At 49.6% G+C, this 17,897-nt stretch overlaps 1 protein-coding gene across 1 annotated transcript; it reads right to left on the reverse strand.

Moving 5' to 3' along the window:
- Window positions 1-7,722: 7,722 nt before the first annotated feature.
- FOXL1 (forkhead box L1) lies at window positions 7,723-11,975 on the reverse strand. Its single transcript, XM_019747100.3, has one exon. The coding sequence runs from the start codon at window positions 10,670-10,672 to the stop codon at window positions 9,647-9,649; it is 1,026 nt and encodes a 341-aa protein (XP_019602659.3). The 5' UTR covers window positions 10,673-11,975; the 3' UTR covers window positions 7,723-9,646.
- Between the last annotated feature and the right edge of the window lie 5,922 nt (window positions 11,976-17,897).

Below are 17,897 nucleotides of genomic sequence, written 5' to 3' on the forward strand. Positions count from 1 at the left end.
ATGATTATTAGCCACTCCTAGATCCTATCACTCTTTTATCCGCTTAAGTTTTTACTGCAAACTCTGGGTCATTTACACAGAAAGGGTTTGCACATCGCTCACAGAATCTTTGTAGCTGAAAAATGGATTCCAGGCTGAGCTTCTAGGAATGACTCCCTGCACCACCTTGCTGACCAGTAAGGCAACTGCTGCCTCCTCTAGGACTGGAAGACTTCACATCAGGAAGTAGCTGTCATGGCTTCAGACTCTAGGACAGCTGTCATGGTCCTGCCCCACAGCATCAAAGCCACACCTCCTCTTTGCCCACCTGGCTCCCAAGATTTACACCTGTCTGTCTGGTGGTGGGCCCCACTTTCGCACACAGAGACAAGTAGGAATTTCTTTATTTTTCTTTTATATCAGGAAGACCGATGGAAAGTGTGAGAATCTATCAGGAAGTGGAGAGTGTTTAAAAGGCTTTGAATAACTATAAATGTCCAAAGTGCATTAGTCAATTTGCTTCTCTCATTTTCCCCACCTAAATATAAGCCATATGAGGCCAGGCCCTGGGTCTGGTTCATTTACCTATTCCTAAGGCATGTCACAGGCCTGGCAGTTAATGAGCACTCACTAACCGTTAGATGAAGAATGACAAACTATTACGATGATGAAGGCCACTTGGTATACGTCACGTTCCTGATCATGGCAAAATATAAGCCCTCCTACTCCTTTATGCATATCCCTAAATGCATGTGCTTGCTTTATCCTGAGCTGAAACATGTGTTAACATTTGTTAACTCTATTGAAACTCTAAAATGTGCAGCAATGAAGACAGTGTGAAAGAGAGTGGAAGTTTTAGGAACAACTGTCCTCAATTTTTGACCCAGGTTGTTTTAACTATGTGCTCTTGGTCAATTCCCCTTAACCCATCCTTGACTTCTATCCATCGAGTGGGAAGACTCGAAGCAATCTCACAGGGTTGTCGAAATGATTAAATGAGCTGATATATGCCAAAGATTATGTGCTCAATACCTTCTCCCAAGAAGGCAGGAAGAGACGAAGACATGAGCCTCGAGTAATGTCAGCAGCTGGTCTGCTTCATTCAGCCTGAACCTACTTTTTCATTTCTTCATGCCAAGTGGTTTCTCAGAATAATCTGGGCACTTGACCTCAAGCCTTCCCTTACTTATATCAAAACCACGGGTTCTTGAGCTCAGCTGCACGCTAGAATCATTTGGGAAGACTTCTCAAATGTCATCTGGGGTGGTGATATAACCATCAACATATTTTAAAGACCCCCTGGTGATTCCAATGCTTAGTACAGGTAGAGATCCACCAGTCTAAACAGACAACAAAGTCAAGTTTCTAACTGGTAGCTATTTCCGTAACTGCTGGGAGAATGGAAACCAACATGAAAATGGAACTTAGGTTCTGGCATGGCTTAATTAGAGAAGTCTGTCTGGCTCTCCCATGACAATGAGGGAGGGGACAGGTGAGGTCACTGATTGGATCTGTCAACCAGTAGTCACTTGGTGGGGGTCTCTGTCCCCATTCCCTGGTGCCAGACATCAGGACAGGGGGGTCAGAGAGAACCACAGTGCTGGGAGTATGCTCCAGGACTAATTCTGAAACCGACTAGCCATGTGCCTTAGGACAACCCACCTGTCCTCTCTGAGTGTGTGTGTGTGTGTGTGTGTGTGTGTGTGTGTGTGTATATGCAGATCATGGTAACACCTACCTTATATGAAGGTTGTTAAAATGAAATGAGAAAATGGATATGAAAGATTTGCACAAAATAAGTCTCTTTCAACTCCCTGTACTGCACCTTCCAATCTATAATTATTGCAAAATTTTACAAGTTGAAATCAACCAATCTCTTTTCCACTCATCTCTCTATGTTGCCAGGATGCCAGCAATTGATGTAAAAGGATTGTGCCTTACAAAGGTCTTTGTCCCCAGTACTCTGAGAGTACACTGCACAGGGAATGTTGAAAAGCTCTTTGGTGGTGATGATGGTGATGATGATGGTGATGGTGATGGTGTTGGTAGCATTGATGAAGTAAAAAACTATATATATATCATATATATTTATATATATGATATATATATGAATATATATGATACATATATTCATATATATATCATATATATGTATCTATATATATATGATAGATAGATAGATAGATATACTGGAGGTGCCAAAAATGTATCCACATGACTTGTATTCATCTTTTGTTATCAGTATATATTGAGTATTACAATTTCAATAGAGTGTTTTCCTCTCTTAAAGTGTGTACACATTTTTTTGGAACCCTGTGTGTGTGTGTGTCTGTGTGTGTATTATATGTATATATTTTTTTCAACAAGGAAATACCACACTATATTGGAAATACCAGCCATAACCTCTTGGAAGGAGGATTATTACAGGTGATCATGGAATTATGATTTGACCTCCTTTTAATACTTTTCTAAATACTCCACATATCTTGCATGAAGACGTATAACTTCTATAGTAGGTGTTTGCGTGGCAGACAATGTTCCCCAAAGCAAAGGACATTTGAGGTCATGGAGAGAAACGGAAGTCTATTCTGACCAAGTGGAAATTGTGTACAAGTATGGATAGATGAAAAGAGAAAGTGAAAGATAAACAGACCACTTTACACTATTCCTTTGACCCCTACAGATCCACCTGGTGGCATTGGGATCTCACTGCCATGGGTCTCAATTCTAGCTGCAGAGCAGACTCACCTGAGGAGCTTTAAGAAACACCCTGTCCAATTCCACCACAGGCCAATTGAATGGAAGTCCATGGGGCTAAGACATGGGCACTGGGAGAGGGCAAGAGGTAGCTTGAGGCCATCCTACAGCAGAGGAGCAGGCCCATGGCCACCTGGATTTGTTCTCACCTCGCGTATAAGTCCAGTGAACATTGGAACGAACAGCAGAGACAAGAAATGAAATGCCCTGGAAATAGATTTATTTCTCTTTAATCCCCACTTCTTAGACTGCACCCTGGGCTGTCCTTAACCTGATGGTCTCCCACCCCCACCGTATCCCGGTCCTATAACCCCACACCCAGTGAGGTAAAGGAGAAGTCACTTCCAGTGTACTCAGGGCACCAGCGAGAGTCCAAAATGAATTATTCATCACCCCCCCCCCATCATGCTCTCAAGATGGAGCCCCCAGTGCCGACTTGAAGTCCAAAAATGTGGGAAAGTTTATTTCTCCAAAACATTCCTGATTTGTAATGTGCTTTCTAAAAATGTTCTAACTGACCAAGCCCCTGCTATATTTAGCCACAGCATTTAAAGAAATGTTCCTTACACTTTATAAGGCGGGCTTTGAAACGCAAGAGTTTAGGAAAAACTGCTCCCCAGTCGGGTCCCTTTCTCCCCTGGAGATGGGTGGAGCCTCTTCTTGGCCTACTGGAATGGTCTTGGTGCTGAGGGCAGAAATAGAAATAAGGAGTTGTATTCATTCCCAAGGGTCTTGAGTTCACAATGGCTGGATGGCCAGCTCTGGGTGCCCCTTTGAAGCTCCTGGGCAAAGCAAGGAAACTCCAAAGGGACTTTGCTCTCCTCAGCCTGTGAAAATCCCCTGCCGTGCGAAGCTGCTTATTTTGCTTTTGGTTTTGTGTTCAAACAGTTGAATCATCTCAAGAGATGAAACACTGCAACGAACAGATGACAATGGACTCCAGCCCACACGGATGCGAGAACTGGAGAAGCCAGCCCCCAGGAGTCTTCTGTTACATCCAGAATTATATAACATGAGCAAGAGTAGTTGGTTCATGATTTTGTTGCCGAACTAAGAAGTCACAAATGGCCTCCTAAAACAAAAGTGTTTAGATTAGAGGCTACCTCTGTATACAGTGATAGGACCTCCCATTACTGAACACTTTCTGTGTGCCAAGTATTTCATAGATATTAACTAATTTAATTCTGACAATGGTCCTAAGCTGGAGGGGTTATGATTATTCCCATTTTGCAGATGAGAACTGGGGCAGGTGCTGTCCTATAAATGCATACCCATCGTTTAATTTACTCCTCACAACAGTTCAATGAGGTAGTTACTCATATTAATCTCACTTGTACAGATGAGAAAGTTAAGGCACAGAAGACAGCCATTACTTTGCTGATGTCACACAGCAAGGAAAGGCAGTGTTGGGTCATTAGCCTCTGTCTGGTGGGTTCCAAGGCCACACATATAACAAGGTCAATGTACGCCTCCCCACTCCCACCTGAGTATCCAATTGCTGCGTGGTAACAAATCAGTAAGACATTAATGAGAGGGGTTTGTCTACAGAGACCTGGGAAAGTGAGAGTAGTAGATGGTGACCAGCTACCTGGGAAAGACGTGCGATGCCCACATGCTGGAGAGGTGTGATAAGTATGATATTTTACATTGCACATTATGAGAACCTGAGTCATGCTTTCAAGTTCCTGCTGTCCAAGATGAGATGATCTTGTGAAAACCAGGTGTCTTCCCTCCACCCTTCCAAGAGGGCCTGACCTAGATGCTGCCCCGGAGTCAGGATGCTTCATTCGCTCCCTACTTCCTCTGGACTTGGGCTGGACGATGCCCTCCCCCGTGTGTGGTCCACATGTTCTGCAAGGGTGCGATAGCATCAGCCACATTCAGGACACCACCCAGGAAGGGCTAACTTTGTTTTAGGTGCTCAACGAACTGATAACAAATCCATGTACAGTCACTCGCAGTCCCCAGCAACTCAGCAAGACTCTTCCAGACTCAAAGCTGTGAAGGCAGCAGCGTCTATAGGACCGGGGCAGGACCCCTGGGAGCTAAGTCCAGGCCCAGATCCTGCCCACTTAAGAGGCTCTCACATTAGGGTCTAGAGCCACCTTCTCTTGGCAGCTCACCAGATGGGAGAATCCAGTCTCCTAGAAGGCCCGATGCAGCCACTGGGATTATCTGAGATGTGCTAGTCTTGGCTCTTAGACATCAATGGTGTGGTCGGGGCAGCTGCAACCAACTGGCCCCACAGAAAAGACTCTGCCATGCTGAGCATCTCTGTCTGCCCTGTCCCCACCTGGGTTCACTCTCAGTCTCTGCTCTTCCCCTTTAGGCGGACCCCTATAGACTGCATTCTCTAGGCTCCCTGTAGGCTGTACTTCCGGTGGGGTTTGGCCTACCCGAAATACCGACATGAGGCTGGAGGGTAGGAGAGGACAGGCGCAGGGTGTTTCTCGACGACTCCTGCGTGAGCCAGCACTGTGGCTATAGCCAGACTCCCCCAGACTTCCCCATGCTCACCCGGCATGTTCCCTTTCCCTGGACCCCTCCGCTGTAACTAGTCCCGACACTCTTGCCTGTCCCAGTGGCCCATCTGAGTGGGTTTCTGTTTCCTGCCAGAACCCTGATTCTTGTGCCTGATGGAAAAAGGATATGGGGATGGAATTGTTGCCCCACCGCCTCCGCTTTGTCCTCCCTCCTCACTGACAAGGTCAATAAAGATACCTCACACGACTGTGTACCCCCAAGACTTATGACAGGTCCTCCATCTCCCTTCCCCCAGCCACCTCCTACGGGGAGAACTCAATTGTGTACTCCATTTCATCTGCTCACCATGGTGTAGACCAGGGGATTGAGTCCATATCTGGCCCAGTGCAATTGGCATTTGGATGCCATTGGAAAAGACAGGCCCCAAATTTGGCCCAGGCCCCACCACTCCCCACTGCCCCACTCGAAGTCACTGTCCACATCTGTGGTATGTGCCTGAGAACCCTGAGTTCGGGGCCTCTGGATAAGGACAAGTATAGTAGAGAACTCGCCATTTAGTTATTCGGGCCTTTTAAAAAACTGCTTGAAATGTAGATCAAAAGACTGACTTTCCCAACTCACTGATGCTCTTTAATTTGAATAATAAACATTCCTTATTATCATGTGTATTTTTGACTCTGTGAAACAAGCCCTACTTTATGGAAGCAAGACTCCAGCCACCATGTACACAAGAAGTCCACCAAGTCCTGGCTCTCGTTTTAGCTGGTTCCTCGAAACATCACCCACTTTGGTGATACTAACATTAGCCTTCCAATGTCCGGGCAGGTGGGCCCTGGCCTTCAGCAGTAGTAATAATATCATGTGTGGCTCATTCTTTAACCCACACGTGGATATATACTGACCACTCTGCATGAAACAGTAGAGACCACACGTGGCCTCCTTTGCAGAGAGACACAATTGTGCCCAAAAATGGCTAAACACATCCTGTGTAGGTTCTAGAAAACCTTCTGGGGCATTTGAGACCCAGGAGACCATTAGCCTCTACAAGAGCCAGCTAATATCTAAAGCCAAACAAAGCAAAGGCCTTTGCAAAGTTCTCTTATCCTTGTAAAAGTCATGGAAGTGAAGGTCTCACGTTGGTATGTACTTCAAGATTCTTTCATAAAGTCTCTGTTAGTTTCACTATAGTTCAAGCCAAATTATTCCTGGCTTGAACTATACAGAAAAACAAAATCTTTCCAAAAGTATCAATACTGGGGTTATTTTGAAAGGATGCAGCACTAGATTTGAGGCTACCATGTTTCCCTGAAAATAGACCTAACCGGAAAATAAGCCCTAGCATGATTTTTCAGGATGACATCCCCTGAACGTAAGCCCTAATGCGTCTTTTGGAGCAAAAATTAACATAAGACCCAGTCTTATTTTGGAGGAAACATGGTATCTCTCCCACCCACTTATATGCAAAAAGGATGAATTTCTGAGCATCTATGTACCGAACATGCATACACATGCATATACACACATGCATACATGTATACATATATAAACATACATGCATACACATTATTTATTTGTCATTATGCATATACCTGTCATATCCCCCATTATGATCAGTGTACTCATCTGTGTGTGTGTGTGTGTGTGTGTGTGTGTGTGTGTGTGTGTGTGTGAGAGAGAGAGAGAGATCAGGGCTTGAACAAAAGATCATTTATAGAAAATAGAATATGTTCTCTTTGTTTCGATGAGAGCACAGAGGCACACCTTATGATTGCCCAAGAGTAGAATGTATGGCTACTTCTGGTTTAGTCCAAATGCTGTTTTAATTAAGAGTAGAATCCATTCCTTGATGTCATTGGTCCATAATTTGGAGCTCATAATTAAATCTAGAACATTAGAACAGCTATTTGGATTGATAAGATCCATAGTTCCTCTTTCTCTTCTGTCGGAAGAAATATACATGAAACTATATAGAATTCATAGAAAATGACCCATAGAGAAAATTTCTCCTGGCTTTCCTAAACCAGATGAATGTGGGGATGAAGTAACAGAATTTCTCTTCATGTATGGATAAACCCTCTTACAAAGTAGATACACACTTCTGCCTTTCTCCTGTGACATAAACATAATGTTTATATTATACTTTTGGAACTGTAACTCCAAAATACCATCCTTTTTAAATGACAGTATTGGATTATTGGCTTCTCCAGAAAGCAGCAATCATAAGTTAACAAAACACACAAAATAGCAAATCAAACACAAAGAAAGGAAAAATTTTAAACGTATTCTATACAGCAGAATTTTCATCTTACTTTTTGACATTTAGGCAGTATCCACTGGTCCTGGGCTTTTCTGCTCCAGCCCTTAGAGCCCCTGAGATGCTGAGAGGGTTCTTGAACATAATCCGAGGCTCCTCTTTCTTATTACACTGTTTGTTTATCATCCCCCTCCCCACCCCCCACCCCCCACCCCGCCCAGTAATCCACTGAACCAGTCACTGAGAGGTTAATGAAAAAACAACTTTATTCACAGAGCCTGAGACTTTGGGATTACAAAATAGCCAATGACCTCCTTTCCACCACACTTTAAGTTGATGACGGTGAGCCTGGATCTCAACAATGGGATCTCATCAAAGTTCTTACAGTCAAGGACACTGCAGCTCACTAAACGGTTCCCATCAGCCTGGGTAGAAAGCCATTGGGAAAACATGTATAAGTCAGTAGCACATGGCTTTACGGATGAATTCTCAGAAAGTCAACTCTGTGCCTACTACTTATTCAATTATTCTGCTTATCCAACATATTCACCAAAAGGCTCTCTTGATGTAAAATTTGTGTTCGTTTTTGCATCAGTCTTGAAAACTATTAAAAAGTGATTTTAAAGACCTCTCTCAGCCCACCTCCAAGAATTCATGACTTATTGTGCCTTTCCCACATCAGATACAATTAAAGTAACTTGGAGGTTCAGGGAATCAAGTTTCAGGACCCCTAAGACAATCCAAAGAGAGGTTAGACGCATTTCCCAGAAGTTCCAAGCTGAATGGGATTGTGAGAATCTCGGATTTTCTTAATCAGATCTTTGTTGCAGACCCCTCCCATGAGGCTCATCCCTCCCACCAGACTTCTAGTCACCTTCCTAAGGGGTTTATTCAGCTGCAGGCTCTGGGTCTGCTCGATAGAGAGGTTGGAGGGCGGAGGGGGTTCACAGACTGGGAATGTCTGAAAGAATCCTCCCACCATGCCCCACGTTCTTTGGGGACCAGAGAGCCTCCAGCAGATACCAGCATATTCCCTTATTCTTCCCAGCACTAACCCATCTCTCCCTCTAACTGTTTTTCATGTGTTTGTTTCACCCATCTTTTTTGATGATTAGTAGTCCTTCACTACACAATTCTGGAAAATGTAGCAACAATCAAACCTAGATCTGGGGGGGGGGGGAAACACATGGTAATTGAAAATCTTATGTTGTTTGAGACATCTTCCCTCCCCTTCACACACTTCCGGTCTTCCCTGAAATCTTTGATCCCTTAAAATCAAAAGCAAAAAGATAGGATGACTGCTATTGTTGGTAACATGCGTTGGAGAAGACGTGTATTGACTAATGAGCTACCATGTAACACAATGCTATATTATAAAGAGTGCGCTTTCTTGACAGAAATTGTTAATATAAACATTTTCACCGGGCAATCATTATAGTAAAAAGAATCAAGTATTTATGCAAAGAATAGAGCATGTTCCTTTTACTGTCTAGAAAGGAAAAAAAAGACAGAAAAATTATCTATTGAAAATAAAAATGTAGTTTCTCATCTTCCACCTGGACATTGGTCGTAAATCCTCACCAGGCCCCAGATCTGCCAAAGAACCTGAAAAACAGGGGTCACACAGACCCCACCCAGGCGTCCCCACAACTGGACTTCAGGAAAAACAAACCCAGCTGAGAGCACCCATCACCCAGACGGTTCAAAGCCAAAGCCTGAGTCACAGCGACAATCCAGCTGGCAATGGTCAGACGGTGGCTTTCAGATCGAAACACCCACACTGGCCTGTGTGTCCTGCCCTTGGGTTATCTGGGCTCTCATATGCCCTAGACACGCAGGATCTGTGGTGGGTGGCGGAAGATCCCGCCATTAGATTGACCTAAGGTCAAAGAATTCTCCTGCACCCACCGTAGGAGATCTGAGACGCCCAAATCCCAGTGGGGCAGGGTCTTTGAACTCTGACGCTCATCCTGGTTCTGGGGAGGTCCCCTTGGAGGAGGCAGGCAAGCATGCCCGCCTGCGCGCAGAAGTTGGAAACACTTCCCAGGATCCACACCTCAGCCGAGGAAAAGATCATTTTTTTAAAAGTGTCTCCTTCCCCCAGCGGTGGGAGCCTTGGTGGCTCACAAGAAGCTCTAACCAAGGCAGGGGAAAGAACGGAGCCAGTTTGCTTTACTGGAAGTGAAGCACGGTGTCGGGGAGCTGCAGAGGGAAGTAGGAGAAGAAAGGGATCCCGAGCTGGTAAAAACCGCCCTGGACGTGCGGGTCGAGCATCAGGGAAGCGTTGAAAGGGGGGCGGAAGCTAGTGGAGGTGGCCATAAGCGAGGTGCCCAGACAGCCGCCGGGCCCCTGCTTGGCGCCCCTCAGGAGCTCGGCCCCTCCAGCCGGCTTCTGGCCCTGCCGTCCTGCCAGAATACTGTCTATGCTGAAGCTCTTGGACTTGTCGGAGCTCTTCGGAGAGCTGCGCGAGGCAGGGCGCGGAGGGGATCCTGGGCGCGCTGGCTGGCCCACGGCCACGGCCCCAGCGCCCTGGACAGCGTCGCCCACGTCCTCCTCTGGGGACGCTGGCCGGGGCCAGAGGAGGGGCGCCGGCGTGGAGGAGACTTCCCGGAGGGGCCAGAGGCGCGAGGGCGCTCCCTCGTGGCTGGGGGTCGCGGGGCCCGGGCGCTCTCCTCCGCTCCCCGCCTCCTGCTGCGCATCTACGCCGCGCTTGTGAGTCTCGGCACGGGCCCGCTTGGCCTCCGGGGCCCCGGGGCCCGGCTTGGGCTTCCTCTTCCGGCGCCGGTAGTTGCCATTCTCGAACATATCCAGGCAGCGAGGGTCCAGGGTCCAGTAGCTGCCCTTGCCCGGCCGCCCTTTCTCGCGGGGCACCTTGACGAAGCAGTCGTTGAGCGAGAGGTTGTGGCGGATGCTATTCTGCCAGCCCTGCCGGTTGTCGTGGTAGAAGGGAAATCGGTCCATGATGAACTGGTAGATGCCGTTGAGTGTGACCCTCTGCTCGGGCGCGTCCTGGATTGCCATGGCTATGAGCGCGATGTAACTGTAGGGCGGCTTCTGGGGGGGCTCCGCCCGGCCCGAGGCGGCCAGAGCGGCCGCCGGGGCGAAGGCCAGAGGCAGCCCGGGTCTCTCGGGGCCGTACAGATAGAGCATGGGCGACGCGGCCAGGGCAGGCAGCCGGGGACCGAAGAGGTGGCTCATGGCGGGTGGGAACCGGCGTTGCGCTCCCCGCGACGGAGGCGACCCGGGCGGCTTAGGGACTGCGCCCAGCGCGGCAAGGGCCCTCCCGGGGAGCCCGCCGTGCGTCTGCCTCCCGCTCTGCCGCTCTCCCCGGCCGCTCCGCGCTCTGTCCCTTCTTCATGGCTTTAAAAATGTTAAATAATTGTTGTAAGTTTGCTATTATATGTTGACTTAACGCTGGAAAATAAATTGTCTATGATAAACAGTCGTTGTGTTCTCAGCCCACCCACATTAATTAAAATTTCATTGCTGAAAAACTCCAAGCTTTTCCCTCCACGTGTCTTTTTGATACCAGCCAATCGGTTTCGGGGCTATTCCTTCATTTGTTTATAGAATTAGTCTGTTGATAAGTCCGCCCACCCAAGTTGAATCAAGCTGTGTTTATTTGGAAAAATTTCCGGGCACCCAATATATAAACGCACTGATCTGATGTTTGAAATATCACGTCCACCCCTTGACGCTGTAAGCACACACAGTCAGTGAGGCAGGATGTGGACCTCGGTGCCTGGGAGCGGGGTCTGCCCCGCCAGGAAGGAGAGGTGGAGATGGCGCGGGGGGCGGGGCACAGGGGTGAGTTTAACCGCTGACCTGGGGGAGCCCCGTAATACCAGGGCCTCCCACAGAAGGCTTTTTGCTTTTCCCAGGCTTAATAGGAGATGGAGAGATGGCACAGTATCACAAAATGCCTTTCCAGGTCTTTGAAAGCTTTTACATGTGTTGGGGGGAGAAGTGGCTCTACGCATCTAAGAGGTTTGGGAGTCTGAAGAGAAAAGGACACAGTCCTCCTTGGAAAGATCCTGGACATGTCACGCAGGAGTCTGGGCGCTTGCTAGGGGCCTAGTATCCCAGAGGCAGCAAGCCTTGACCTCCAGGGCTCCCTGGGGACCCGGGGAAGAAAACTCCAGGAGCCCAACTTTTCCCGAGGCCAAAGCATCATCGGGCGCTGGGAAGTTGGAGAGGGCGTGGGTTACCTGGTCCACAGCTCGGTTGAGGGGAGTTTCAAAATAAACCCGATTGGAGAGTTCCGGGGGAGAAAGTAAGGTCTTTCTGATGGGCCCGAAGCTGCAAGCAAGAAACACCATAAAAGGGGAATTTGGCAGCTGGCGCAGGAGAGCTGGTATTTGTGAATGCGGGTCTCTTGCTTTATATTCTGCGCTTTCCTGTTTATAACAAGGAGGGGGGTTATAACAACTTTACAAGTGCACGCAGCTGGCCCGTGATTACATTAAGCATTTGGAAAGCCTGCTTGCTCTCCCCCGACCCACCCACTCACCCTGGGGTGCAAGCACCCCTCACCCCTTCTTATTTTACATTTAGCCACGTCAGGATTTGAATCAAAAGCTCTGAATGATGCCAATTCAGAAGGAGGTGTCTCTACCCTCACTCCGCAGCGTGTGTGTGGGGGGTGCATGTAGCGTGACTAGTTCCTGTTTATGATCTCTGCTGAATATTTTATAAAAGAAAAAAAAAGCACTTGGGTTAACTGAATTAGCGTTTCATTGAGTAAATGAGCCGCGATGCCAAAGAGAAAAGGGAGGGGCGGGGAGGCAGGTGGGCATAGAAATGGCCCACACCTGGCTCCCACCCGGAATGGGGAGAGAGGCACCAAACTTGCTCTAAGGAGGTGGAGGGGAGGGGGGAGCAGCTGCCGCTGCTGCTGCCACAGAAAGGCGACACCATACTGCAGACTGGTTGAGAGAGCTCAGGAGAATCTCACTCCAAAATGGGGAGCCCAGAAAGTAACTCCTGTGTTTGGGGGTTCCGGATAGCCCGCGGGGTAGCGGGTACGTTTGAAATACCAAAAAGGACGTGGCAATCAGGTCGAAAAACCGGTTTGGGTGCAGGCGCGGCTTGTGGGAGCTCCATGCCAGGCCCTGGGACACCTCCACGCCTCTGTCCAGGGCGCTGCGTTTCTAACTCAGGCCAACCGTCTGGCCCAGCCTTCCCTGGCCTAGGTCTTGAGGATGGCCCTCTTGCCAGGAGGGGGCGGGACGCTGTCCACTGAATCTCTGGCTCTCGCCCGAACACCCCTTTCAATCACGAAAAAAAAGAGCCTCAGTGCCCGCGCTTTAGCAACCCCCGGGTCCAACTGTCCCCTGGGTCCCCCAACCTCTCCAGACCAGCGCTCCCCAGCGAGCTCAACTTTGAATCCAGCTGGGTTTCCAGCCTCGGCGTCCGCTCTAACAGACCCAGAGCAAGAGATAAACGGGTGTCACTATGCACCCCTCCCCCCACCTCCGCACCCGGAGCCCTTCCTGGAGTTTCCCCAGCACCCGGAGTCCAGCATGCACATCAATGCCTCTCCCGAAAGGCACGCCGCAGCGACGCTTCTTCTAAATTCTAAGGCAAATCCGAGCTTGAATTCGTTCAAGAATAAACACCACCCAATTTGGTAATGGGCCGGACGCAGGCGGAGACACGCGTGGCTGATGGGCGGGGCACTGATAGTAAACGAGGAGAAAAAAAAAGAAAAACCCGAGTTCTAGTCGCGGTCTGGAGCGACATATGCAGCCCCGCGCGTGTGCAGTAGTTTGTAACATCTCATAGAGGTTTCAGCCACGGAACTCCGGCCTGGCACCCCTCCCCGTTACCCGCAAGGGGATGAATCCTGAGCTCCCAGGTGAAGAGTTTTTGTAAGTGGAGCCTAGGAGGAGCTGCGGTGGGAAGGACCTCACTGGGGCTTATTTCCGGGGAGCGCAGGGCCCAAATCTCTAGCGTCCGAGAACGGATGCGCCCTCGTGCGGAAGCTCTGTGGCGTGAGGACAAAGCGAAGGCCCGTTGGGGTCCGCCGGGGGCAGCCGAGCCTGCGAGACAGCGAGGCAGAGTGGATGTACTAGAGAACCAGGTACAGAGACACTGAAAGTTTCCTGCAGGTTCTTAAGTCTTCAGATCCCAGAAAAGGACATTCATCTCTGAAGTCAGTGCAAGCGCCTCAACCAGCCTGCAGGAAAACCCTGAGATGCCCGGATGCTTCGGGAAGGACCTCAGCGCTTCCAACTCTGGGCCCCAGCAGACATAGGGTTCAGTGTGGGACGAGGGCAGACAGTACATTGCCAGATCCCACCTTTCAGGAGAAAGCCTCCACCTTGGGCCGGTTGGTCGGAACCCAAGCACCAGCCAGCACCAAAGGGGCCTCAGAAAAAGAGGCTGAGGGGGAGAAATGAATTCTAATAACTGCCAGCTCCCCACCAGGGGCATCTACCTTTCCTTGCTCTGACGGTAAATTAAAAAGCAGAGTCAAGTTAATGATGAGCTGAATCATCATCTCTCCAAATATGTGCATCACTTTCTAAATGTGAAGTCAGTTGACATTATATCTATTTCTACATATGTGCATTAGGTTAGGTCATTTCATCCTCATGGCAACCATATGAAACAGAAATCTTTCTCTTTCCCATTCTGCAGATCCAGAAACTGAGGGCAGGAAGTTAGCTCACCTCAGGTCCCCCACTAGGAAGTGTTGCAAAGCCAGGAAAACAATTACATTAGGGCCCTGTGGAAGTTCACTTGAGACTCCTCGAAGCATGTATGAAGACAGGGGACTTGCCCATCTCACAGATGATGAAACTGAGGCAGGGCACAGAACACCCTAAGACATGGGAGGTAGTAAATAGCAGAACATGGATCAGAGCCCACATGGTTTCCTCCAAAGGTGGGTTCTCTGAGGTCTGACAACCTCAGGTGTGTACAGAAGCTCAGAAAGATGTGCTGGGAATAAGAAAAGGGAAGTGGGTGCTCCAGAGAGGAGAGGTATGCGGCACCCCCAGAGCTGTGAGATTTGGGGCATTGTAAGTAGGAAACCCAGAGTCCTCACTTTCATATTACCAAAACCCAGAAGACCCTCTCCTTCTTTCCCCTCCTCTCCCGCTTTGAAAGGACCAGGGAGCAGGGTCTTCTGCTGCTTCTCTGCAATGGGGTGGAGGGGCAACTGAGCCATGAAGGTAACTGTTGGCTGATCAACTGAGGCTGAGTGAAGCCCAGAGAGCAGGACAGGATTTTCCTAAATGCTGATTTCTTTAGAGCTCACCTTGTTCACTTCTGGAAGTGATTTAAAGGGTCTAAACAAGGGCAATTAGGTCACATGCACTGCCCTGCTCAAGCAGTTTTGCCTGCTATATGCAGTTATTTGAGTCCAAAGATTCTTTTCTCTTCTGTTAGCCCAGTAAACCCTAAGAGATAACAGCGAGTTCTTACTATGGACTGGGCACCATCGAAGCACTTTCCTGACATGCTGGATTCCTTTATCCTCACAATAGCCCTAGTCGATGATCCTATTGTTTTTCAGTTGAGAAATGAGCTTACAGAAGTTTGGGTGGCTTGTACAAGGTCACATGAACCCTCGGCTGGCCTGTGCAGAGGCCCTGAGCTGGGGCTGGTGGATTCAGCTCAGAAAGGCTCTGCTGGAAGCAGAGAGCGCTCAGAGGGGCTGCTGGGAAAGGGGAGGCCAAGGGCCACTAAGCCAAGGGTCAGAGGGGCCTCTCTGGCCTCTGTGACCTCCCAAGCTGAGTGGGCATAGACTGAACACAAAGCTGTACCCCCAGGCTTAGGAGGTGAGGAATGCCCTCCCAATGCTCCCCAACTCCATTCCCTTAAAGGGACCTGCGATGCCAGCAAGCTCATCAATCTGTCAACCCATCCCCTTCCTTCCACTTAAACTTTTCACACCCTCAAGGCCCCAGGATAAAGTCCTCACAAGTCTGACACTGGAAAAAACCATAGCGCCAGAGAGACACATTCGAGAATCCAACTCTATACAAGTTGCGTCTCTCTGCCTTTGCTGCACAGCAGGCATGTTGCAAAAGCAAGGGAAAGGCTTGCACAAGTCCAGGCGGTGGCGTCTTCCCAGGCGCAGTGGCCTGTCCCTGACTGTGGATGCCTAGCCTTCCAAACTCCCTAAAACATTCCACTCCCTTCCTCACATGCCTATGTCAAAAAGCAAACATTTCAAACACCCCAGCGAGCTGAGGCCACGAACGAAAGAGGCAGGCAGTGAATGCTTCTCAAAGTTTGGGAAAGCATTTCAAGTATGTGGTGCCAGGAGGCAGTCACTGGTGGCTCAGACCTAGTGTGTCCTGCTCACCTGGAGTCCAGTCCCCCAGCCGTCCCTGGCCGGTCTACCCCTAAGGCATAAACCCTCAGATCTCTACTTGTCCACTTCCACCACACTGGGAGTCAGGAGTGTACTGGGATGACACCAGCACACATTCCACGAGGTGCCAAGTACAGGCTCCAAGATCCCAGCACATTCTCAAGAAACTTGGTTCTGCACATTAGTCAAGTATGTCTTTTCTTGGTGTCACTCTCCCCACCCACCTCAGGTTTACAATTATCAATAAATTCTGATCAGGCCAATGTTGCCCAACACCCCATCCAACTTTTTGGATTTGGGGTGGGAAGAGGAGCGAGGAAACAAGCGCTCGGCCACCAGGGCTGTTTTTTGTTTTGTTTTGGTTTGGGTTTTTTTTTTTTTTTTTTTTTTAGGGGGACCTGGGAACTCCGCTGTTTGTGCTTTGAGTGCAGCTCACAAGCCTCTCTCAGGCCCAGAGGTCACCCCCAGGCAGTCTTGGGGTAGAGGGGAGGAGATAGACCCCGAAAGATTTATGAGCCAAGTGCCGAAGTTCCCAGGACCCTGTGTTTTCTTCCCTCCAACAACGGATCTTCATTTCTTGCCGGCAGGGAAGGGGAGCCAGGATAATTGAGGGCCCATGACAGGAGCCCAGGCTAAGAAGGTAGGGAAAGTGCTGAGCTGCCCCCAAAGTCCTTACACTCACCTGGTCATGTTACAGATGAGAAGGCCCAGGCAAGGGAGGGAAAGTGGTTTGTTCCCACAGCAAGATGTGGTCTTCTAACTCCTAGCCCAGTGCTCCAGCAATTCGAAGAGGAAAGTCACCACTGATTTTGGTGTTCATGGGGAAAGGTCACTTGCACCAGGGCAGGGAGGACCAGCTAGCCACAGACCCATGTCCAGCCTTAGGACAGAGGCTGGAGGTAGGCAGCACACCAGCAGTCCCTTCTCCCTGAAAGCGGTGAGGTTGGGGCATCTCTCCAAGTCTTATAAGAAGCAGAGGCTACTCCAGTGGCAGCCTCTCGGGGCTGGGACCGGTTGGCATGTTCAGAGACCACAGGGTCTGTCAGGGTGGTCCATATCTCTCAAAACTGGATCCTGTTTAGAGATACAGTCTACCCAGCCAAGGCCAGTCCAGGATGCAGGGTTAGCTTCGAGGGAAATGGTTTCTGCTGTGGTGGTCGGGTTGCTTCCATGTTTTTGAAGTATCTTTGAGACCCTCCGAGCTGTATCTTACTGGGTCAGGAAGGAACATGACTATCAGACATGCAAACTGTGTTCCTATGGACCACAGAGCCACCTCAGCCGGGGGCCAGGCAGCCGGTGAGGGGCTTTCGGGTCTTTCCATCACCAACTTCCTTTCCCCTTTCCTGAAAGGCCCTGGGCCTCCCAAGGACCCAGTGGCAGTAGGAAGGAGCAGCGAATGGATCCTAGAAGCAGCCTGTGCCCGGTGCAGTCTTTACGCCAGGCAGCAGACATGCAGGGTGGCCACGGAGACGTGCAAGGCAGCCCGGCCAGTGCCTGGGCTCTGCGCTGCTCAAGGTGTCGAGCTGCAGGATCTTCCCACTCCATGGGGAGCAACAGATGCCCTGAGGCGGGTACCAAGCCCCTAGGCCACAGGTCTGCATTGGGGCTGTGAGGGCCAGGCTGAGCCAGCTCTGTGCTCAGTGCCCAGCACATGGGGCAGTCTTCCGGCACCGATCCACACCTACCTCTGTCCCCAGGGCCTCAGACTGTGGTCACCTTGGCGGGGTGGGTGGTCTGGGAGTGACCCAATATGCCTGGCCTGATACACCCTTCCACTCTGCCAGCTGGATAAAGTCCCAAGCTGCCCACGTTCTCAACAGAATGGAAGGGCCCCTCACCTTGGCCTCCACCTGATGGGGGGGAACCTTCTGAAGTTACCTACTCCGGTGATTGGTCCACACTCAGCAGGGACTTCTTGAAGAAACCTTCCCAAAGGTAGAAAATCTGGGGCGGTTTCAGAGGCAGCATGGGGTCTCTCACCCTACTCACATTTCTCTTTCCTTTATTCTCAATGTGTCTCTCAGACATGGTCTGAGCTCCAAATCTTAAGAGGAGGACAAGCTTTCAGGGAGGACTCTTTGAAATGTCTGAGGG

Source organism: Rhinolophus sinicus, chromosome 8 (assembly GCF_057876585.1).
Source record: "Rhinolophus sinicus isolate RSI-liver-muscle chromosome 8, RSI-T2T, whole genome shotgun sequence".
Lineage (NCBI taxonomy): Eukaryota > Metazoa > Chordata > Mammalia > Chiroptera > Rhinolophidae > Rhinolophus > Rhinolophus sinicus.